We start from the raw sequence: 25,035 nt of genomic DNA on the forward strand, positions 1-25,035 counted from the left end.
TACTGCTGAAATGTAAACATTTTTTTCTTAAAACCATTTACATCTTTTTTAATTTTAGTGAGTCTTTAAAATATCTGTCATATCACAACACATTTCAGAAATGTGGCATTTTTTAGCTAACCCAAACCACGTAATTGTTAGAAAGTTAGTGAAAAACTCTCCACTTCTTTGGCTGAAAGAATCCTCTGCCTATTAATCGGGGTTGTCCTGTGAATTTCTTTCAGCTGGAGATGGAGAAGCTTCAGCTCCAAGCCCTTGAGCAAGAGCACAAGAAGCTGGCCTCCCGCCTGGAGGAGGAGCGGGGCAAGAACAAGCACGTGGTCCTGATGCTGGTCAAGGAGTGCAAGCAGCTCTCGGGCAAAGTCATAGAGGAGGCCCAGAAGCTGGAAGAGGTGATGGCCAAACTGGAAGAGGAGAAGAAAAAGACGAGTGCGTTAGAAGAGGAGCTCTCCGCTGAGAAACGAAGAAGCACAGAAATGGAAGCGCAGATGGAAAAACAGCTGTCTGAGTTTGACACCGAGCGGGAACAGCTCCGTGCCAAGCTGCACCGAGAAGAAGCACACACCACTGACCTCAAAGAGGAGATAGACAAGATGAAGAAGATGATTGAGCAACTGAAAAGGGGAAATGACAGCAAGCCCAGCCTCTCTCTCCCCCGGAAGGCAAAAGATAGGCGCTTGGCCTCCGTATCCGTGGGAACGGAAGGACCGATGACAAGATCAGTTGCGTGCCAGACGGACCTAGTGATAGAGAGCGCAGACCCCGTGAAGAAGCTGCCTTTGACCGTGCCCGTAAAGCCTGCCGCGGGGACCCCCCTAGTTTCCGCCACCACGAAAGGGAACGTGAGCGCCGGGGCCGCCTTGGTCAGACCAGGTATCGACAGGCAGGCTTCCCACGGTGACTTGATTGGCTCCTCGCTGCCCACTGCCCCGCCTCCAAGTGCAAAAAGAATCGAGGAAAATGGCCCCAGCACAGGCTCAACCGCAGATGTAACCAGCGGCACAGCCCCGCTGCCCGGGCCCGCCGCCCCGCCCGCCGTGCACGCGCCCGGCCAGGCTCCCCAGGGCGGCGCGCCCGCCCCGCCGCCGCCGCCGCCCGGTTTACATTCACCGTGTGCCAACGCCTCTCTGCACCCCGGCCTGAACCCGCGAATCCAGGCAGCTCGATTTCGATTCCAGGGCAACGCTAATGACCCAGACCAAAATGGAAACACTACGCAAAGTCCTCCGTCCCGGGACGTGTCTCCTACAAGTCGTGACAACCTAGTGGCCAAACAGCTAGCTCGGAATACTGTGACCCAAGCCCTGTCGAGATTCACGAGCCCTCCAGCGGGAGCGCCTCCGAGGCCCGGAGTGTCCCCCACGGGGGACGTTGGCACCTACCCCCCGGTTGGTCGGACCAGCTTAAAGACTCCCGGGGTAGCACGAGTTGACAGAGGAAACCCTCCTCCCATCCCTCCAAAAAAGCCAGGGCTCTCCCAAACTCCTTCTCCACCACACCCCCAACTCAAGGTTATCATGGATAGCAGCAGGGCCTCCAGTGCAGGGGCCAAAGCTGATAACAAAACTGTGGCTTCGCCTCCTGCCAGTTTGCCACAAGGGAACAGGGTAATAAGTGAGGAGACTCTCCCTAAATCTTCCTCCCCTCAGCTGCCACCAAAACCGTCCATAGATTTAACTGTGGCACCTGCAGGCTGTGCCGTTTCAGCCCTGGCCACGTCTCAGGTGGGTGCCTGGCCTGCTGAAACCCCTGGACTGAACCAACCTGCATGTTCAGAAAGTTCCCTTGTCATTCCCACCACCATTGCCTTTTGTTCTTCCATAAACCCTGTTAGTCCCTCCACCTGTAGAGCAGGTGCCTCAGACAGCCTCCTGGTAACAGCATCAGGTAAAGGGCTTGAAATATTATACCCTTCTTTAAGAATGTGGCCTGTCTGTCACTTGCCTTTGTTTCCTTCACGTTGCCTTGAAACTTTTTTTTTTTAATTTGATACTTTTTCCCCCTATTTCTTTCTTCTCTCTCTCTCTTTTTTTTCCTTTGTATTTTTCTTTAAAGGCTCCGGGGTATGGTGATTCATCTTGCTATATGAATTGCGGTTTTGTTATGCTAAGTGCTTTCTTGTTTTAAAATAACCTGAAAGTAGTGGTTTGGAGCACATGGAGACCATTAATTTAGAGAGACTGAAGCATTTCCATGGGAGGAAAGACTCTTCCTTCTTATTAAATATTTATCTCACAGGACTTCGCTATAAGTGAGCCATCACCAGACGGTGTATGTTCAGTTCTGTCCCTCCTGAGATAACATTTGAGAGAATGCTTTAATGTAGCTATTAACACTACAGTTTCCCTCGGATTATCAAATTGATTATATGCATCCTGTAATTGTTACATCCTAAGTTTCATATCAGTTTGGTGTTAACTTTCTTTAACCTCAAAAATAGAGCGTGTATGTTTGTACATCTCTGTTCTAAGTTTAGTTTATCTAAAAAGCTGTCGGTTTGCTGTGTTTAGACCTGCCATCTTCTAACACTTAAGCACAGATGTATAACATAGCATGTGGGCTGTATTAGAGAAGGTTTCCATTGCAAATGTGGTTTATGAAGTCACTTAATCTGGACTCTTGAACAAAGAGTCAATGAAGAACTGAATTTTTCCCTTTTGTTATACAGTGTTAGAGGAAGCTTTGCTTTTAATTGACATGGCTCGGTTCGTTTTCCACTGAGTAAATGTAGCTCTAAAATAATGTTAAAGTCTCATAGTTCTGTTGAAACTTTGCAAGAGTCTCTGCTACCACAGGATCTTAGTGATTAGCAGAGATGGTTGTTGAGAAATAAAGGAAGATTTGAACAGTGTTATATTTAAAATTAGGAAGAAGAGTGGGCATTAAAAAAACTGCACTTGACTTGATAATCACCAGGTAATGGGAGCAGTGAAACAGGACTTATTTGTCCAATTCGAAGTTGTCTCTTTGAAATCAAGCTCCTCGAGAAGCTGTATTTGTATTTTAAGGGTCAGACTTGGGAAATGGAAGCATCATGGGCTTTGCTGGCAGTCAGATCTGCATTGGAATCTAGGCTCTGCCATTTACAGCTGTGTGTTTTGGGTGATTTTTTTTGAACTGAGCAAGTTTTCTCATCCTTAATATGGAGCTTATGCTACTCATACAGGGGAAGGGTGGCTATTGGGAGGACTGAATATCAAAACATGTGCAAAGAGCATGGTGTTGAGTTTAGAGCAGCATGCGTGATGAGTAAATAGAGGTGATATTACTGCTTCAATGATACTGTTGCTTAAAGAATATTGAAAATTTGCTTTAGAATTGACTTCAGTAGTACTTTGTGAAGTCTTTACAGCCATTCAGCGTTCCATAGTTTTTATCCAAAATGGTATTACTGAGCTGAACAGCCTTTCTCATGCCCTAAAATGATGTTAGCTGTTTCTCACAAGTTAAATACATCCTCAAAGGAGGAATTTTTGCTACCATTCAGGAGAATCCAAGAACGTGTTATAAAGTTTCAGGGCAGTTGCAAAACATAAGTTCCAAAAATGTTTGGAGCCCTGGCAGTGCTATTGACATAAATGCATAGGCTATAAAACAGAAAACACTTCCTGGATATATAAACTTTGTCAGTTTTTTAAAAAATATGAAGCCATCTTGGCTTTGTACCCTGATGCTTTGTCGGTAGTTGCCTCGGTCATCACTGTGCTCCAGGGTTCAGCTGCACGAGCCCTTTGGTCTCAGTGGAAAAGCTTTAAAACTAGGATCCGTGGCTGAAGACTGGTTCATCAGCAGGACTTTAAGTTAACCTTTCAAGTCCGAGAATTCCTAGTCAATTATATATTCACCAGGAAGACCTGCCTAGGATACAGTGGAATTTGGGATAAAAGAGCTATAACTCCTCTGAAAATGGCTCTTGCTTGTGTCTAGAGGACAAGAGAGAATAAATGGTGGCAGCAGAGAAATAGCAGTCACTGAAGATCTGTGAAACTGGTCCTCGTTTTCTGTCCTCTGATTTTTGCACTTCGGCCAGAATATTCCCAGAACTGCAGGATTACCTGTGGTGGGACAGCAAGCTTCTGTCATTTGATTAAAAGATGGAGTTTATGAGGGGAAATGGAGACAGCGGAGGTTGTTAGTCATTCAGCAAGTGTTTACCGAACATCCAGTCTATTTGGGGATGGAGGTGTTATTACAGTTACATAATGGGGGTGTACAGCTCAACCAGGGAAGTGGGTCAACCTAAACTTTCCAAATGAGATAGAAGATCTCAACTCTATTTTCGATTTAGATGCCCTGTTGCAAGTAGGAAGCACCAGAGTGCCCTCCATCCTGATTCTTGACCTACCTGTGCCTGGGTGAGCTTGTGCCTCTCTAGATCATAGGCTCATTGATGGGCATTAATCTTGTAAACTACCGCTATTGCCATTGTGGTTGGTAAGGGCAGGACACAGGGACAGAGCACATCTGCCAAATACCTGGTGGATGTCTGTTCCAATTTCAGTGCTGAAAAAAGCACTGGACTGAATGTAAAAAGGCAGTGCTAGTCCATTTCTGCCCCTTTCTAGATATTACCCTTGAGAGCGAATTCTCTCTGAGCCATTAGCTTTTCCATCTAAAAATGAAAGCACTGAACCAAGAAAGTAGTAGGGGCCAAACCAGAAAGATTTATTAACCTTGCCTGTTGAATTTTCCAATTAGCAGTTTACTACCTCTCCCTCCTTAGAAAACCATTAGATCCCATGATCTTTCAGACTCTAAAAATCTGTTTCTATGTCTGCCTAAATCTATGATAAACGATTATGATTACGTTAAAGCACCAAGGAGAACTGTGATGACAAAAGATAGCATTGTAATAATTGTGTTGTAAATTACTCTCACTCATAAAATTGAAAACAATTTTATGGCCAAATGTTAAATTTTTAAATAACATTTAAAATTCTAAACGAATTAGAATTTCTTGTTCCTCCTGAACTTGTCCAATGAACACATTTTAATTGTTAGGTGAACAGAGGCCTAAACCAGAAATCACCTCAGGCAGCTGAGTTTCCATACCCTTGGAAATGTTTTTCTGTTTTTTTTTTTAATTATTATTTGACACATTTTATTTAATTTGGTTCAGATTTTTTTCCTTAGGTAAGCATACATTTAAAAAATTATCCTCCATGTTTGATTGGCTTAAAGGCTAAATCAGAAAACGAAATTGAACTGAGCTATGAGATTAACCTTCTCCACACTCTGAAGCTGATGCCAGAAGCTGTTCTCGACTCCTCTGCCCTCTGCCATTGCACGTTCTGTCTGTTCCCTTCATCACTGCATGTTCTGCAAGATGCTCACCTTTACTAATGTTTGCACATGACAATGCAAAGCTGAATGACCTTTTTCTAACATCATTAAAGTAGCTGTATGACTGCAGGTCTGGTCTATCATCACTTAACTGTTACTTAACCAGTTAACTGAATATTATCACTTTTATTGTTGTTGGGGGTTTCAAATGAACAATTAAAAGTCTCATGATGAGGTTTTATTTTATTTTTCCCATCATTATAGCAGGATATATTATAACAACTTCAGCTTGCCTGTGCTGGAGAAAATTGGAAATGATAGTGGAGATTAAAAAAATATATTTAAACTTTAAGAATACTTGGTATTTACAAAGCATTTCTCTTTTGTTAAAGATTTTAAAATCTGTTTAAAAGAAGAAAATAAAATTCGTATGTATTCTTCTAGAATTTTATATAATAGAACTATAAGACTCTTGCATGGTCTAAAGATTGAGAAAAAATTTGAATAAAATATTTGTTTTTTCAGATAGCTTAGCATTAAAAATAGGGTTTCCCAGGAAATTATATCCCTAATTGAATATTTCCATTAAAACAGTTAAAGTATATTTATATTTATAATTTATATTTTATTATATTTAGTCTCCCAAATTGTATTGAAAAAAGAGGAATGAAAACAAAACCCAAAAGAATCGCAAACTATTTAATAGACGCCTATTGATACTGTTAAAAGGATATCAAGAATTGGCGCCCCTGGGGTGAGACAGAGGTGGGGTGGGGTGGTGGGAAAGAGAGAGGAAGAGAGGAGGGGGAAGGGAGGATGGATTAGAGATGGGGAGGAAGGAAGGCAGGTGAGACAGACAGATTGAGCGTGAGCCACATTGCCATCTACTCCATAGAGGACTGCAGTGCAATGCCTTCGAATTGCCTTTGTGTTTGCTTTGCAATCAAGGTTTCATACCTTGGTGTTTATAATTTCTCTGTTTATCATCCATTTCTAATAAGTACTGATTAAATTTTTGTGGGCTTTTTTTGTTTGTTTTTAAGAAAATACAAAAGGTAAAATGTACCAGAGAGGAGCCTTCTTGTAAGTATGAAGTAAAAATCCTACTTTTGTAAGAAGAACTAATGAATATCAATGGGAAAATATAATAAAATTTAGATTAAATATTTAATTTCATAAGCATTTGAATTTTACATCATTGCAGTCTAACAGAATAAATATAATAAATTACTCATGGATCCAAATAATTGATTTTGAAGATTTAATATCCAGTTTTTAGTAAGCAGCTAGTTTAATTTGTATAAACTGCTTTGTTTTTTTCAAAGAATTTTTTGAATGCTGAGAAATACTTTGATATGCACCTTTTTAAGGCCAATAACTTAAGATTCGATTATAAAAATGTATTACATGTTATAACACCCATGTACTTAGAATATTATCCTGATACCAAGGTGCAGTGAACAGAAAAGATCCACCTGTTGTATCTTACTACAGAGACTGTTACCAAATGGAAAGTGTACCCCAGGAGTGATGTTGGGCACGTGTACCCCCATAGACACACCAACTTTATTTTGAGGTTTTGGGGGCTCCATAAAGAAGAAAGAAAAAGGACTTATTTTGAAGCTTAATTGTATTTAAGCCTAAAATACACCAAGTACCTATATATCATGTTAAATAAACATTTTTACTTTACTGTTTTTACAGCCTTTTGATCAAGGAAGAATTCAGAAAATTTTCCATGCTATATGCAGCCGACTTCATACACTTAACAGATTCTCTTCTAAAGCTGCTAAATACTGATGAGAAATCTCTAACTATGATAACTCTTATGACTTTTGTTAAAATTCTATGGTAGAGTGTCCTGTTTTGTTGGCTGATTAAAAGTTTTTGGTACAAAATGTTGTGAAGATGGCCAGATGATACAGTCTTCAAAATTTGTATTGAGTATTTGTGCTGGTATCTTCTATGTATGTTGTACTTCTGTTAGCTCCTGATACTGAATAATAGTTGCCCATTAATTTTCTTCCCAAATAAGGGAATTCAAGGAATGTAAATAGATTCCTTGACAGTGTTTGGTCCATCTCAATGATTTATGTTAAATTTATAATTAAGTACCTCCAAAACATTGTAGAAAAAGGAAAATCTCTGTTTCTTAGAATTATTTCTATCTTATTCCTAAAGATAATCAGTTGATACTGAAACTGAGGAAATTTGTATGTAACCTTTAAATTCAAGTTGTTTTGAAATCCTGAAGAGGAAATTGAGCTTTTAAAATGAGATAGCTGTCTTAGTTTCCTAAAACCCATCATCATTTTTAACACTTAATCTGTGCAAGACTGACAACTAAAAATAATTTGTTACTGTGTATGTTAAATTAACTAGCAGCAGATACAAGATGGAAATAACTGTACCGATTTGCGCTAAGTAAATATTAACAGATCGATAATGTTGGAAACCACATAATCCTCTAGGGATACGTGTTGATATGTTTGTGTGTGTGTAATTCAGAAGGGAGTGGGTAATAGCTGTCACTCTTCCTTGCTCCTACTCTCTAACTAGGGTCACTTTAACCCACAGGCTGGTCACCCTCCCTAACCCCTTTGCTAATGAGTGGTGGTCCTGCCCCCCTGGCTGGCAGGCCCACCCTTCTTCAGCAAGCTGCTGCCCAGGGAAATGTCACTTTATTATCAATGCTGCTTAATGAAGAAGGACTGGACATTAATAACTCCTGTGAAGATGGCCATTCTGCCTTGTATTCTGCTGCTAAGAATGGACATACAGGTAAAGACGGTGCGATCTTACCTCATTGTATCGGCCTCTTGAAGAAGGGTGGAGAGTTTAAGTACTTGGAACCATTGTTATGAGCAAAAGGTTCATTTAGGTTTCAGTTTTCTCTTACAGGTAGAATAAATAATTTTTTACATGATTTAAAGATTTTATAAACATTTAAAAAATCCAAGTTGTACCGTTCTATAATAATGTAAAATTTTGCGAGTAGCAAAAAGTTATTTTTATTTTACGATAATGAAATGTATTGTGTATGTAGAACTGGGGGTCTAGTAACTGTAAAGCACATTTGGGATAAAACCGTCCATCTGTGATCACTTTGGCCAGGATGAAATAGCTCTAATTTGTCTGTTAGAAATGCCTGATGTCTGTGAAAGCAAAGCCTTGGGGCTTTAGCGCATGCTGCAGCGAGGGAAAGTGTTAGTGGTTAGGAAGGTCCTGGGTCTGAAATTGTTCTGTAGTTGGAACAATTTATAGTTACTTGAATTTTTTAAGAGAGCTAAGAAGTTATACAACTATAAACAACATATCGATAAAGTCAGGGAATTAATCTTGTTCCTTAAAAAGCAAATCTTATACTCCAATATACTAAAACACATAGTGGTGCAGGTAGAGAGATGATTTGATGGCAAATTCAAAGTCAAACAGTATTGCTCATGTAGGCTCTGTGATCATCAGTTAATTCAGATAATGTGGCTTTCTTGGAAGTTTTCGGAGCTTCACTATGTCTGAGTGGACTACATGGAAGATTCTAGTGAACTAGGAAGATAGCTCATTATTTTAAAAGTATTTTGGAATGCTTCATCAAAAGTACTGTGGCAATTTTCTCCAGTGTAGAGAAATTTCAGTGGAGTAAATAACATGTGGAACATGAGGTCTGGGTGATATTTATGCTAGAATCTGGTGACTGTCTGTGGGTTCTCTTTGATCCTCATTCATAGAGTTAAGTGTAGGGTGGCCACTACACAAAAGCATTTTAAAGATTAAATTAAGCACCATAAAATAAGAATTTAACTATTTAAATACAAAAAATGATATATCAATTGGGTAAATGGATTTAGTTCTCCATCCAGTAATGTTATTTTCTGGAATTGGCTAATGGAAAAATCTGGCAAAACATTTCCTGACATGTGACAATCCCTTCACTCGTCAGCAACTCTTTACAAAGCAGCTCTTCCTGTGTGCACCCTATCCCCCCCGAAAAAAAAAAAGAAATCGTGTTTTAGTTGGTGAGTCTAGGGTGTTACAATCCTGGGGAAAAGAGACTGCTTTCTCTGTAAAATACGTTGTGAAGTCTCACATGAGCCCTGAAAGAATTGTCAGATGAGTTGTGCATGGGAGAGGTCCCTTGGGGTTAGTGTCTGCCTACAACGTGTATAGAGTTTGGCTCATCATAACTCTAAGCAAGGAATTAAAATGGCTTTCTATTCAAATCCATAGACTGTGTGAGATTGCTGCTGAATGCAGAAGCCCAAGTCAATGCTGCTGATAAAAATGGCTTCACACCCTTGTGTGCTGCAGCTGCTCAGGGACATTTCAAGTAAGTGATGCTCTTAATTCTTTTTTTTCCCCTCCCCTGTGAGAAGAGACTCTTTATAATTTGCACACATATTTTAGTTCTGGCTGAATGTGTAAACTAGTGCTTAAGATTCGTTGGCAGTTATGTTCAGCTAAACGTATTTGAGGATTTAAATGCAAAGCAGGATCCTAAATTTGCTCTTCTTAATAATAGTTGTATGTGAAGGAAGTGAAGAAGAGAAATAACGCTGTTTCCAAACCTTATGTGAATGAACTTGCTTCTGAAGATGATTATTTTTAGTATATCAGCGTAAAGTCGTTCCTCCTACCCATCGGGGACTGATTCCAGGACCTCCCACGGATACCAAATTCCGAGGACACTCAAATCCCTTACGTAAAATGGTGCAGTATCTGCATGTAACCTACGCACATCCTCCGATATACTTTAAATCACCTCTAGATTACTTATAATACCTCGTACCATGTGAATGCTATGTAAATAGTTGTGAGCATGCAACAAATTCAAGTTTCACTTTTTAGAACTTCTGAGAATTCTTTTCCAGACATTTTCCACCCAGGGTTGGTTGAATCTGCAGATGTGAAACCTGCAGCTTGGGACGGCGACTGTTTGCGTGATTATGTAATAGCCTTGAACACGTCATTGTTCACTATTTTCTACCACTGCAACACAAAAAAAAGCCTTTTTATGTGTAATGGCCTTAATGTATTATTTGTAATAACCTTAACTTCCTACTGGCAATTGATTCAGTATTAAATCCCAGTTATTCACCTTGTTTTATCATTTTTAAAAAAACTGAAGCAAGGACTTTCACACTGAAAGAAATTAGAGCACAAAATTGAAAAGAGCCTGTCAATTAAAATATGCGTAAGTTTAGCAGTGATTTCTTCAGTAGCTTAATTAGTCAGTTGAATGTAGACAACTTTTTAAAATCAAGTTATATTATAATAATAAGCTGGAATATAGCAAAATTGCTTTCTCTGCCTGTGCTGAGATGACAGGCTGTGGGGAATGAAAGCTGTTTCAGCCTTTTTTCTTACCATCCCAGTAGAAATACTTCCTTTAACATATCTCAGAATTCTTGAAATATGGGTTTTAAGTTTTACAGTAATGTTATTAGTCATAAATGTAAATTTTTAAAAATTCAAAATACATCCTTAAAGTAGACTTTTTTTTTTTCTGCATGTCTAACACATATCTCATCACATTGAATTTATTATTGAGGACCTGAGCTACTGATCTTGCTTACTTTTTGCATGTATCCTAAGTCCTCCAAGAGAGATTCTCCTTCTGGGCTCAACTTTAACTTTTATTTTTACTTCATCAGGCAATCTGTAGGGCCAGTTGCTTGGACAGTGTAACAGTCATGGGAATGGAGGCCTGGATGGCCTTACAAAAAGGGAGAACTCTGGGGAAAGCCATAGGCTTGATTAATTTAAACAGGATTAGGTATGCACATTAGTATGCAACTTAATTTTAAAATATGTATAAACAAACCAAATACCACCAAGGAAAGCCAAGAAAAAACATGCATCCAAGCAGAAAAATGAAGATGTGAATTTTCTTAATTTGATCGATTTAAGCCCTCTTTTCTAAGTTTATTTTATCTCATTTTGCAAAAAATGAAGCCGGCTCCTAAGTGCCATGAAGCTTGAATTTACCTCCTTTCTGTCCTTCTTGATTCTCAGGGCAATGTGTTTCTGCTTAGCTGTGTCTTTTTCCTTGTAAACTAGCCCCACTTGAGACAGGACAGCCTCTGCTGTCTTTTCTCCCCAAAACAGCCCTTTTCTCTCTCTCTGCGCTGCCTTTTATAGTGGAGGCACATGGTGCCCTGCTGTCTGAGCTATTTATAATTATTTTCTCAAGTGAAAATCGCAGAATGACTCAGCAGCCTGACTTTTTTTCAAGGTTCAAACTATTTTGAACCACAAATAATGTATATGTCAAGCACAGTTAAACATATTCCAAAGACTGCACTTTTATAAGCTGGTTACAGAGAAGTGTCATAAACCAGGTATTCACACTTGATCAGAGCTGCTGTGTTAAATTTTCATGGGAGTGATTAAAATACATCTTCTAGGCTTGTTAAAAACAGTGCATATAATAAGACCAACAATTGATACTTGTGTGTGTATACATGTCTATAATAATTGGTGTAAATATGCGACATAGCTCTAACATTATTTTCTCTGTGTAATATCTTGGTCAGGTGGTACTTTAGAAGTCAAACCCAGTTTGTATGTAATCGGTAATAATCTTGTGTTTAGGTGTGTAGAATTACTAATTGCATATGATGCTAATATTAATCATGCTGCTGATGGAGGACAGACACCTCTATACCTGGCCTGTAAAAATGGAAATAAAGAATGTACTAAACTCTTGTTGGAAGCTGGAACTGACCGAAGTGTAAAAACCAGAGTGAGTACCTGTATTTTGGGTTTTGTCCTATAACTTACAGTGTGTTCATGAACTCTACTGCTAGAAAAATAAAATAGGTTAAAATAGAGGTTGCTTAGTTTTGTCCTGCTATGAGGATATTGGGTAAGGACATTGGCCTCTGAGTATCTGATCATGAAAAGCTTGTTCTTTTTAAGATGGTGCAGGGCCTGGAATTGTAAGCAGTCAGCAAAGGTCAGCTGTCACCGAGGTCATCATCATCGTCCACAGTAATGCTCACTTATAACATGTGGAAACAGAAGCAAGTTTTGTGACAAGAGCTTACGCATTGCCAGCACTTAGAGGAGGGTTGCTGATGATCACTTTTCCTCTGAGAACTGATTTTGTTGTTGCTCAGATTGTGCAGCACCTCACAGAGTTCAGGGTCATTGTCTAACGTGTCTCAGGACTTGAAGCACTGCATGTGAAAATCCATGTGAAACCTGACAGGCAGAGGTAGCTGTTGGCTCTGTCCCACACAGTTCTGATAGCACCTGTGCAGGATGCAGAGTGAAGTCAGAGATTTAGCAGAGGAAGAAATTTCGAGTCTGATCCTCAGAAGAGTCTTTGGATAATACCTCTGGCTCAGCCACGCAGAAGTGCATTTGAAACAAGCTTTTCAATTAACCCCCCCAAATCTGTCTTCATCAGTCTGTCTTGATAGACTTGAGGATGGAGAAATCAGCCCTTCGCACACTGAGATGCCTTCTCCAGTGGGGACCCATCCAAGGGCTGGAGGGATTAAGGAGCTTCCATCATAATCTGCTCTTCAGTGGGCTGGGCTCAGGAATTTTTTTTTTTTTTTTGCAGATTCCCAGAATGTTAAAAGTGTAATAATTACCACCCTTCAACATATTCCTGATAAAATACAAGTATAGACATTTTAATCTCCAAAGGTTATCTGAACCTTGAATCTCTTCTATGAATAGAGAATTGACTATACTGTGCATCCATTTCACAGGAAACACCCTTAAAATTTCCTAGGATAAAAAGGTGCATTATCTATTTTAAGGTCACTCTTAGATCCTGGGTTTTCTTAAGTAATTTCTCAAAAGAAAACCAACAATTAATAGTATAACCAGGGATGTATTATAAGCTAGATATAAACACTGTCCATTGAGTCCTATTGCTAAAGGGTTTTTTTAATTTCCTATTTATTTTTGAAAATCTGAGAAAATAGTCCAGTGTTATATTTATTCCTGTTGCTTTATATATTTTAAGAAATCTATGGTGTTGTACATGTTCATTACAAAATTCTACCTTACATATGAAAAAGGAATGAATTTTACATCATTATCTGAATGAAAAATAAGAAGTGCAACGTAGAAATTTGGGTCACATCCTATGAGTTAGACGACACAAATCTGTGCTCTCAAGCTAGTTGGTGATAAGCTTGAATGAAGTCGTTAGACGTACAGAGATAAAGAGCATAACTGATGAAGGGTCTTGAGGGAATAATTAATTATTCCTCATGGCTTTTAATAAGAAATCAAAGGAAAATGAAAGACTTTAAGTTTTTCAGAACTGACTGCATGGCCTTTGTCATATAAATTAGGGGAGGTCGGGGGCACTCACACCCGGGTGCCCAAGTAAGGCTGATATGATACCCAAGTAAAAGGATCCACAGCCCAACAAAGAACCAAAGAACAAGGTGTGAAACATTCAGCCTGACTGGAGCGTGCCGTGGGACTACATGGTCTTACAGTTACTGCCCAGCCTTGGTCTTGTCTCAAGCCAAGTCTGCTCCCTTGGTAGGAGGTAAAGAGCCAGACAGAATCCCCATCATTCAGGGACAGCTTTAGCAATAATCATATGACTAGTCTAAATGTAGATTGTTGCCATTTATTGTCTGTTTTTCTCACTGTCTACTACCCTATTTTTTTTAAGAGTGTACTGTATTTGTAACTCACTGGAAAATACTTAGGATAGCAATATGAAATGCCAAATAAAAAATATGCCAAAGGGAAAATAAAACAAAGCCAAAATACATATCACCAAAATAATTATCAGTTCTTGTATGAAAGTCTTAAAAATCTTAGGAAGACGGATACCTGAGTAGAAGGCAGACCTATCTCGAGATAAAAATGACAGACTACAGAGGGCATCAAGGTTTTTCCTGGAATAGTGTTGGTCAAACTTCAGTGCATCAGATTCACCCAGAGGGCTACTAAAACAGATTGCCGGACCTCACCTCCCCGCCTGAGTTTCTGATTTAGTAGGTTTGGAACGAGGCTCAACAATTTGCATTTCTAACAGGCTCACAGGTGACTTACTGCTGCCGGTTAGTGGATCACATTTTGAGAAGCACTGCCCTAGAAAAGAGTCCTGAGTCTACTCTAGCAGCCAGCTAAGTGGATGATTGAGGCTTCACAGTAATAAATTCTAGAGAATGGGGCCAGTCATTTCACTTGGAACATTTTCGAAGCTTGATTTATCAATATCCAGTTGGCAATCACAGAGCACTCCATAGAGGGCCCCATATATTTCATGAAGTTATTTGTGTTTTTTCTATATGTCTTCATTTTTCCCTGTCATCTAAAATCTTTCCTTCTGGAATGGGTGGCATAAAATTTTAAGATCACTTGAGTTAGGACTCTGCCCTGTAAGTAAAACTGGCTTATAACAGCATTCATTTAGTACCATACTAATAACATTATACTTGGATATAAATTTAAAAAAATTTTATGCTGAAGTTCATTCTCTTTCATAATATTAATTTGAGATTTTGTTTTACCATAGACAATGCTTAGTTACCAGCCTGGGCAGTACCTGTTTCCTCCAAATGGTCAACTCTTAAGAGGAAATTCTTACAAAGTAGCGAACATGAGTCATAGCAATGGAAAACACAATAATTAACAGAGGTCTGAGAACTTAGTTGATCAGTGACACTCAGGGTCAGAATGCCTACTTTCCTCAGCTCAGTGGTCCATGCCCAAGAACATTTAGAGGTGAACTTTCAATAACACTGTTCTCAGCATTAATGTTGTAATCAACCCTTTCCCCCTTGGTTGTTTTATTTTTAGGATGGCTGGACACCAGTTCATGCAGCTGTGGATGCTGGTAACGTGGACAGCCTCAAGCTTCTTATGTACCATGGGGTACCCACCCGTGGAAACGTGTTGCACAAGGAGCCTGAATCAGGCGTCTTTGACTTGGATCGGGGAGAAGAGAGTGGTGGTGGCACATCCATGCCTGTTGTTTCTGCAGACCTCATCAACCACGCCGACAGCGAAGGCTGGACTGCTGCCCATATTGCTGCTTCGAAAGGTTTTAAGGTGCGTCCGGCAGCAGCTGGCCGCATTACACAGTGGTAATTTGATGAATGGCAAAGTTGTCTGCTATTGACTGAGTGTATTTCACTTGAATAATTGGAGACTGAGCAATACCATTGCTACCAATACGAACCGGCTTTTCTCTGTCCAGCAGGTATTTGTGTTCAAGCGTATATGAAACTTACTGTAAAAATCAGTTTGGAGTTTGTTGACAAATGTGGGAGTAATTCCAGACATTGTATCTCATGTGAAGTTAGGAGGAGAAAGTGGGTCTTGAGTCCCCTGGATTGTTGGACTCAGTACCGAGGCCGTGCTATTAGAGGGAAGGCCAGGATTCAAGCACACATGCCCTGGACCGGGAACTCCCTCTCTCAGCACCGCCTGGGCTGTCTCACCGATGTGGACGAGGGAGCTCTAAATTTCACTCATCAGTTCGAGGAGAGAAAGATTCTGATTATTAAGGAAATAATATGAAATAGTAAGCCATTCATTCTTGCTTCTTTTTCTATTTAAATCTCTTTAGCAGTAATACTGCTTCAGCTGTGAACAGCTATCAGGAAGTTCCTGAGTACCAGGCACTGTGTAAACTAATATTCACAGGAATCATTTATGCGACTAGGTAACTGTTAGTTCAAGGCAAGGGTTTAGGATGCAAGACAAGTGGTGGGTAGAGAGGCACAAAAAATTAAAACAAGGGTAATAGACATGTGGTTGGAATGGTACAAAAATATAAATTTTGGGGTTTTTTGCGGGGAAGAGAGAATGCACTTATTTCAGAGAGCAGTGTTGTGCAATATTAGGCTCAGAAATGGCTCGTTCCAGAGGAGATGGAAATGATTTGGGCCCTGCAGAGCGGGTTACATTGGCCACTTATCACTGAGAGGGGACAGTGGTTGAGATGGCGCAGGAGGAACAGAGACTGGAAGTCGGGAGGGGCAACAGCTGCGGCTGAGCTGGTGAAGAGGAGTGAGAGGTGAGACCAGACAGGGGGTCCCCAGCTCAGCCTGGGCTTGTGGTGACATGTGCAGAAGTTTGAGCTTTACTTATTAGTCAGAGTAAAGCCATCAAAAGCTTCTGCACAAAGGAGCAGAATCATCAGCTCTCTAGTTTAAATTGGTTAGTTTAGCAATAATATTTAGAAGGCTTGGGGTTATGAAAACATCGGTGGCAGGGGGAGAGACTGTGTGAGAGATGATGAGAGTCGTAGCAATAACTGGAGAGGAGAGGTCACAGACAGCCACATCCGAGAATTGAAGGCAGATCCGATGCAGGAAATGAGGGAGCCGAAGAGAAGGATCATTGTGACGTTTCCAGAAGGAGGAGAGGAGAGGCGTCCTTGTGACCAAGAAGACAGAATGTGGGCTCAGGCATGCGGAGTTTACTTCTGGGATGCGCTCATCCAGATGGAGATATAAGGGAATAGCTAGAAATAGGCGTTTGGAGCTCCTGGTTGGGTAACTTCCTGTTATGATCTAGAGCAGAAGCTGTTCATTTTGGACTTCGGTTTTTTTTTTTTTTCTTTTAAACAAGTGAGAAAAAGGCATGATGCAATTCAGCGTGGAGGAACTGCTTGTTAGTAGTAGTTTGCTCCCATTTTACCCTTAAAAAAAAATACAGAAATTCTGGAGACTTGATATATATGTGTGTATTGATTTGATTGGGATGCAGTGACATTTGACATTAAAGTGTTTGGGAGACAAGGATGGGAAATATGAAAAGCTTAAATTTGAAAACACATCCTTAATCTAAGACAGTGAATCTCATTTGATGGTGGAAAGGTACATAGAAGGGGTAATTTTCAACCTACCTCCCCGCTGCCCAAGAAAATCTGAGTATAATGCAAGATGTTACTGACAGGAGTGGGCTGTGTGCACTCATCCTGAAGATTAAAAAATATGTATTAAAAAAGGCGAAACAAAAAACAAAACCTGAGCATCACTGATCTGAATGTTTAGCTGCTCACCCTCTGGTGCTAGGCAGGGAGAGGAACCCGCTCTCCACGGGGAACTACCCTGCGGGGGGTTGGGCGGGGGGTTGTGTTGCTACTCAGCTCCATAATTATGCTTTTTTTGTTTTGTTTGTTTTGGGGAGGGTTAATTATGTTTACTTCTTTTTGGAGGAGGTATTGGGAATTGAACCCAGGACCTTATGCATATTAAGCATGCACTCTATCACTCGAGCTATACCTTCCTCCCTTTAATTATGAACTTCTCATTAGTCCTAATGTTTTTTATAATCAAGAATGGGATCTTCGTGGCTTCCTAGGACCCTGGCTTTGTGGATGCTCTTTTGTTGAGTAAAGGGAAATAGGACCTCTTTGTCCCATGTAATCTGACTCTCCCAGTATTCTCTTAAGAAGCATAAGATGAATTTTGAAAAAGAAGAGAGATTTTAAAAAGTGGGAGTGACTGACAACATCCACATACTTCAAAATAAAATAAAAGATTAAAATAATAGATTTGTTTTGCCCTGGAGTTGGATACTTCATCTTTTAATCTAACCTCATCATTTTATGATTGGGACATTTAAACCCTGGAGGGATTAATAGAGAGAAGTTGGGAAGGAAGCCCAGATCGCCTGGTTTCATTAGTCTTCACATGATCCCACACGGCCTGCCTTCCTAGTCAAGGGCTCTGGAAAATATTTTTGCATCCTTTGTTTGATACAGTGCTTATATCCTGGCTGAGATAGTTCTCCAAGAGGTAATCTTTTCACAACTAAGTCACTAAGACCAGATTTCCGAAAAAATTAATTACAATTCTGAATTAATCATTGTGTGGGTGAAAAGATTCTATACAGACCACAAGCAGAGCTGAAAAGACAGCGTTTTTTTTCTCTCTGCAGTAGTGTGTATGGGTCCAATTTACATAAGGTCCTAGTACCATTGTTACCCAATAAGACGACTTCAGTTTCCACGTGTTTTTCAATTTAAAAAAGTGAGATTTCAAGAGCTTGAATACGCATAAGTCATCTAGTCCAACCCTCTTGTCTTACAGATGAAAGATTAAGTTTGGGGAAATAGCGTAACTGATTTCCCGAAGTCAACTCATAGAAGACCGGATTCCCAGATCAGTGCCTTTTCCACTTAGTTCTTGGTCTTTTTCCCAATGGTTAAGCAATATATGCAAATTGCCATTTAGCATTTGGTAATAGGAGTAGCTCTCTCTAAAACTGGTCAGTTACTGCTTCGAAGCTGAGCTAATCACCGAGGATAAACTTTTTTTCATCACATAGTGTGACTAGACAGAAGAGCTTCTTAAGTGAAACTCTGTGTTCTGTCATGAGACCTTTGACGTGTCAAGTTTCTGCCACAGAAACGTACTAAGGAGAGTGTCTGGACTGGAGCATCTTGTTGTTGAAGCTCTCCTATAAAGAGATCCTTTATTTGGGGAACTGTGTGTGTTTTTGAGCACAGCAGCAGAAGATAGTTCTCAGCGGCTCCCCAGCACTTGTGCTCTGACTTTTGCCTCTGGGTTGTTCAGCATGTTGGCTCTAACGTGAACCCTCAGTGTCCAGAACACTGCCCCTTCCTTGCGTCCCCTTTGAATTTGATGACCAGGCTTTCTCTTTGTTTTTCTGGTTCTTCCCCCCCCCCCTTTTTTTTTAAGCCTAAGCAACTCCTAAGCTCCATTCCCAGCTGCCTTGTCCTATTTTTTAGAGTTTATCCAGTCTTTCAGCTTTAACTATGGCTTCTACAATCACTAATCCTAAACCCAGATCTCACGCCTGGCTTTTTACCTGTCTTCCAGCCCTTTATTTCCACCACCCTAGAGGTCCTCTCTAGGAAGACCCACTATCCCCTGGTCAGTCTCATCATCTTCAAGCTACTGGCATTGTGTTAGGATTGTGGACTGACTGATGCATTCTTAGCTTTTAGCCGAGTGAATGAGGTTTTGGTCCTCTCTCTCCTCTCGCTCAATACTATCCCCCTTGAATAATCTTGTTGGCCCCAGAATATAATCTTTAGAGATTCCAAAAATCTTCTCTCTTGCCCACCTAACCATGTCCTGATTCCAGCCAGGAAGGCCTTATCCAGGAGACCCACAGTTTACAGGACATCTCCTTGGTAAACTGAGGAACAAATTTCCCAGTTGGCCCAGTGCAGTCCTTGTGTATGCCTGTCATTTTAATATAATTATCAATACTGCTCCTTTTACTCTTTAAAATGTTCCAGTTTAGACAATCCTATAGTAACCCTGTTGATGGCTATATTCATTTCTGCTTCCACCAGACAACTCCATGCGAGGCATCCTTGGACTCTCGGATTGATGTCCCCTTGGCCCATCTGCCCATCTCTAGTTCCTCCTCTCTTGACCCAGTAACATCGCTGACATTTGCGTTTACTTGTTCCATCTTACTAACTTAATCCAAATGACTGATAGCACTCTAGATTTTATTCCCTTGTCAATGAGTGTGTGAACAAAGGGAAGGCTAGTTTTTTTAAAACACTCATTCCAGAGTGTCCCTTAGGGAGGCCTTATCATCTGCTGTCTGGACTCGTGTCGGCCCTGCCAAGGGCTCCTCATCTTCAGTCTCTCCAGCTCCTTCGTGGTGGCTTGAGAAGGGCCTTTCTAACAGAGGAAGTTGCTCATGTAATTTACCTTCGTCTTTCCAAGGCTCTGTCACTTCCAGGATAAGTGCCAGACCTTTATCGTGACAGAGAAGGCCCTTCCAGCTCAGGCCTCAGTCCGCCTCCACAGGCTCCCTTCCTGTCTCCTTCCCTCATGCCGTCTGTGCTCTGGCCGTGCCCTGCTGGCTCCTGTGCTCTCTCTCCTCTCCCTGCCTTTGCATCTGCTGTTCCCATCACCTCCATGGCCTCTTCCGTCCTGACCCTTCCCTGCCTGGAAGACACCTCCGCTTAAGTCTTGGCTTCCAGGAGTTAGTTGATCCCAGGGCACCTCTCCACACTTCACTTAGGGAGCTTGCTCTTTACAGTGGTGATTTGCAGGCCTCTCTCCCTTTCCACCTCCTCCAAAATAGCACCTTTCATCATTGTATATATTGTGCTTAGCAGTGTCTCTGGCCCACAGGCACTAAATGTTGGTTGAATCAGCAAGTGAATGGACTATTTACCATTCTTCCTTAATTGGTCTCATTTCTGTCGCCCACTTTTTCAGTATGTCTTCCAAACACACCAGTTGGTTTTCAGAACTGAGATGCTCATGGTACTTACCTACCTGAATGTGTCCTCGTGCCTGTGGAGAAGCACTCGTGCTCCCTAGCACCCAGCCCTTCACAGCTGACTCTGGTTGTCTTCATCTTTGGCCACACCCACCGAAGTCTCCCTGCTCACTTATGCTGCCATTTCCCTTTGTGATAGCCGCCATCTCCCCTGCTCTGCAAAGCAGCGGGCACCCCGGCACCCCCAGGTTGTTTGTAGCACCTGTGCTGGACCTGAGCCGTGCATCTGCAGTCTGCCTTCTCTCTCACCCCCTCTGCCAGTGTCAGGCTCTCAGCTCCCTGCCCTGACTTGGAGCTTATCTCGAGATCTTTGGACTTGAGATTTCTACTTACTCTCTCTAGGACTGGTACCTTGCTTCTCTGCTCTCCTTAAAGGCCCGTGGCAGAGGTGGCTGCTTGTCCCTCAACATCTCTCTACCCATCCTCTGTGGGGTTCAGCTGGGCTCAGGACCACCCTAAATAGAGACGACCTCCTCCAGCCTCCACTGCAGGTAACCGTGGCCATCCCCCCAAGTTCTGGCGATGGGCATGTGAATGAAAGTGGAACCTGGAGCCTAAACCACTGCTGTTTGAAGTCTCTGCTCTGGCAGATGTATCAGGATCGTAGTGAATAGCAGTTTGACTTAAACTCATTTGTCTAGACCGCTTGCTTAGAAATGTATTCTACTTAATGCTTTCATGAGAGTTATTATTTTTAAACGATCTTCTGAATTTACTGGTTTTATGCAGATGAGGTAATAACAATTTGATAAGAACTGTTATTTTTGTATTTGACTTAGTTTTCAGTTCATTTCTTGGCTTAGTGACATTTTTAAACCTGAACGCCAGGCCTTGATTGCAATTATTAGAGGAGAGCCCTCCAACCAACCAGGAGAGCAGGGGCAGTGAAAAGCCAGTGTCCTAACCAGCTCCTTTGCAGGCAGACAAATTTTTCTTCATTCAGGGGTCCTCTGGTTTAACTCCTCCATTTTGCAGGTCTGAAGGCCTAGCCTCCCATCCCCCCAGCAGCCAAAAATACTCCCTGGATTGGCTTTGCTCTCAAATCAGCAGTGGCTTCCTGTTCAAATTTCACTTAATTGATGGTTTCAGCTTGCTCTTTGTTTTTCTTTCTGACCCTCAGGGATTTCCTGTGTTTCCTTGTGAAATCATAATTCATTTAAAGTACATTTTGGGGGCAATATGAAGCAACTGGAACTCATGTGTACTCCTGGTGGGAGTGGAAATTGGTATAGCCACTTTTGAAAGCTCTTTGGAGTCTATACTGATGTAGAACATGTGTGTAACCTGTGGCCCCGCAGACCGACTCTGTCCGTAAACCCAATAGAAGTGTGTGCGTGTGTCCATCACAGGACACGTACCAAGATGTCCATAGTAGAACCCAGATGTCCACCAGCAGGAGAGTACGGATAAGGTACACCGGTTAACTGGTTATTCGTTTGATGAAATATCACACAGTAATTTTAAAAAAGGATGAATTGAACTATAACTCTTCCCAACACATGGATAATTTTACAGATACTATGAATGAAAAGAAGCCAGATTTAAAAATGTACCTCTAGTATGATCCCTATTTATATAAAATCCATGAACAGGCTAAACCAGTCTCTGATCTTAGAAATCATAATAGTAGCTAGTTTGAGGGGAGGAGGGGGTGGCTAGTGATTGAGATGGAACATGAAGGAGGTTTCCACAGTGCTCCCTGCGCAAGTGTGTTCACTCGGTGAGAACTCAAGCTGTACACTTACTTGTGTACTTTTCTATGTAGATGTTATATGTCTATAAAATATTTACACTAAAAAATGTATGTTTTACAGAACAGAAAGAGGTGTCTTACAGCAAGCTTAGCAAAAGCTATTCAGACTGCCTGGTTTACTGTGTTGTTGGAAGTGGAAGTCAGCTCCAAGCCTCTGTGTGTGTAGGAGAAAGATGATGCTTATTTGCTTGTTTCTTTTCATGGTTTCAAATGGTTGTTCAGTTTTGCGCTTACTCTGGTGGGAAATCAGTAGACCAATCATGAAGTGGGAAAAGTTGAAATAGCAGAGTTCCTTGATAAATATCCTGATGTAATACCCTGCCGTGCCATCACTTACTTGAAAATGTTTGCATATATATATTGTCTATCACTTTGAAGTGAAGAATTTGGGAAAACTAGACCTTTCAGTTCATAGATTAGTGATATTTTTTGAATGGAGATTTCCTGAAACAACACGGAAGAAAAAACTGAAAAAGAAGGTATGTAGCTTCTATATCTCTTGAGAATGTTTTTCTAAAACCTCGGTCAACATGGTGTTCATACATACTTTTCAGATTAAAAAGATGGGACAGCATAAGATCTCAAATATAAATGTGTTTACAAAAACTCTGGGGCAGAATTGTTGAAACTGGAGCCCTGCGCTTGCTTGTCTAGGAGAGCAGTGCATCGTCTAGAAGACAGCAAGGGACGTCCGGGTGCAGCAGAGATCTTTTTGCTTTATGTTGCCAAATTACCATAAAAGGATGCTGTCTGCTGAAGTCCTTTTTCCCCCTTAATTTCACTCTGCAAACTGAGTGATTAGTAAACTAACTTTTTTTTTTCTCTTGAAACCCAAGAGGCTGTTCTGTGGAGTGACGTTTTGAGTCTGTGAATCACATTTGAATGAAGCACTTTTTGCTTTTCACTTGGAGCCACTGTTTAATCTGTATATTTGGGTTGCTGAAAGAGAAGTAAGATTTCTAGCTGAGAATTCCTGATTTTCTTGCTACAGGCAACTAAATGTTCCCTTGGATTTTTCACTTGAGTTACTCACTTGGACATGGGGTAATAGAGCTCTTGTCTTTACAGAACTGCCTAGAAGTCCTGTGTAGGCACGGAGGGCTCGAGCCAGAGAGAAGAGATAAGTGTAACCGGACTGCGCATGATGTCGCCACCGATGACTGCAAGCATCTGCTGGAGAACCTGAGTGAGTGCCGTCTGCAGTCTCTTGTTCATCCTGCGTCCACGCTGCTAGGGCTTCCAGGACTGTGAGGAAAATAGTAATGTGACTCCAGTGTTCTCATTCTCTTCTTAACCTTCTTTGAACCCTAACTACTGGAAAACACTTAATTGGTTATAAATGTGGTAATTATATTTTTCCATGTAAAATGGCTTTTTACAGAATTAGTTATTCAAATGGTGATAGATCTTCCTTGTATTTTACTGACCTTGGACAGTATTTAAAGAACTATTAGTCTTTTCTTCTGATTTACTTTGTCTTTCTAGACATGAGACTAGGAGGGTGTGAGAAATCATGGCTGAGTAGTTTGCTGTTAGCTGATCGTATGAATGTAGGCAGGTCAGTTATCTCTCAATGTCTGATTGCCTACCTGTCTATAAAGATAACTGATAATATTTTGGGTACCTTCCAGCTTTAAAAGTGTGTATTACTCAGCACATTTTATGAAAGATTCACTTGTGGGTTTATGAATATAGAGTGCTGATCACATGAAATATCATGACCTCTTGTATCAAGGTTATTGCTCAATCCATCCAATCATCTAGCTCTATCAGTAGTTTGATTGGAGTTCACATTCTAACGTTAAGAGGCAGAAAATGAACAATAAGCATAGTAATTCATTATATGATATGTGAGCTGGTAGGATGTGCTGAGGAAAAGACTAAATGGGGATTGGGTTTCAGTTTTTTAAATGATAGACAGGGTAGCCTTACTGGTAAGACATCTGAGCAAACACTTGAAGGAGGCAAGGAGGACATCTATGTAGATACCACAGGTAAGAACCTTCCAGGCAGAGCATCAAGTGGACAGAGGCCCTGCCAGGTAGAGACATACCTGTTGTGTCTGAGGAAGCACGTGCAAGTTGGAGTGACTGGGTTAGAATGAGCAAGGGGCAAAAACTAGGAAACAGGTCCGAGAAGTTATAGGAGGGGTGAGGAGTGGACGCCGGATCTTACTGGAATTTGTAGGCCATTGTAGGGACTGCAGGTCGCTGTTTCAGTGTTTGAGCTTAGGAGTGACAGGATCTGATGAACATTTTACAAGTACCTCTGGCTGCTTTGTCAGAAATAGACTGGGAAGTCACAGGTAGAATCTGGGAGACTTGGTACACCATTAATGTAAAGTTCCAAGTGAGAGACAATAGTGATGGCTCAATCCGGATTGCAGTAGACTTGGAAGTCTGGGTTCTGGATATAGCTGGAGGACAGAGCCAACAGAACCTCCTGGAGGGCTGGGTGTGAGGTCTGGGGGAGAGAGGGCTTCATGGGTAACTCCGAGGTTTTCAGCCCAAACAACTGGCAGGATGGAGTAGCCGTCACCTGTCAAGGGGAGGTTGTGGGGGAGGCATATTTCACTAAGGAAGATCAGGAGTTATGTTTTGAATCTGTGAATTTGAGATGTCTGTTAGGATGTCTAGGTAGATGTCAAGTCAGCAAGAATTCTGGAGATGAGTATGAGCTGGATATATAAATCTGACAGTCAGCAATCTATAGATGATATTTAAAGTCATGGGACTGGATGAGGTCATGACGGAAGTGAACACAGAGAGAAAAAATGAGAGAAATGA

At 41.1% G+C, this 25,035-nt stretch overlaps 1 protein-coding gene across 2 annotated transcripts in view; it reads left to right on the forward strand.

The window, feature by feature from the left end:
* CTTNBP2 (cortactin binding protein 2) overlaps positions 1 to 25,035 on the forward strand; it is a 142,694-nt gene that overhangs the window by 74,249 nt on the left and 43,410 nt on the right. For both annotated transcript variants that reach the window (XM_072964604.1, XM_072964605.1), the window contains exons 4-9: positions 225 to 1,887; positions 7,861 to 8,064; positions 9,511 to 9,610; positions 11,875 to 12,025; positions 15,067 to 15,318; positions 23,318 to 23,435. In XM_072964604.1, coding sequence (XP_072820705.1) covers positions 225 to 1,887; positions 7,861 to 8,064; positions 9,511 to 9,610; positions 11,875 to 12,025; positions 15,067 to 15,318; positions 23,318 to 23,435 — 2,488 coding nt within the window. The remainder of the gene's footprint in view (positions 1 to 224; positions 1,888 to 7,860; positions 8,065 to 9,510; positions 9,611 to 11,874; positions 12,026 to 15,066; positions 15,319 to 23,317; positions 23,436 to 25,035) is intronic.

Source organism: Vicugna pacos, chromosome 7 (genome assembly GCF_048564905.1).
Source record: "Vicugna pacos chromosome 7, VicPac4, whole genome shotgun sequence".
In the NCBI taxonomy this organism is placed as follows: domain Eukaryota; kingdom Metazoa; phylum Chordata; class Mammalia; order Artiodactyla; family Camelidae; genus Vicugna; species Vicugna pacos.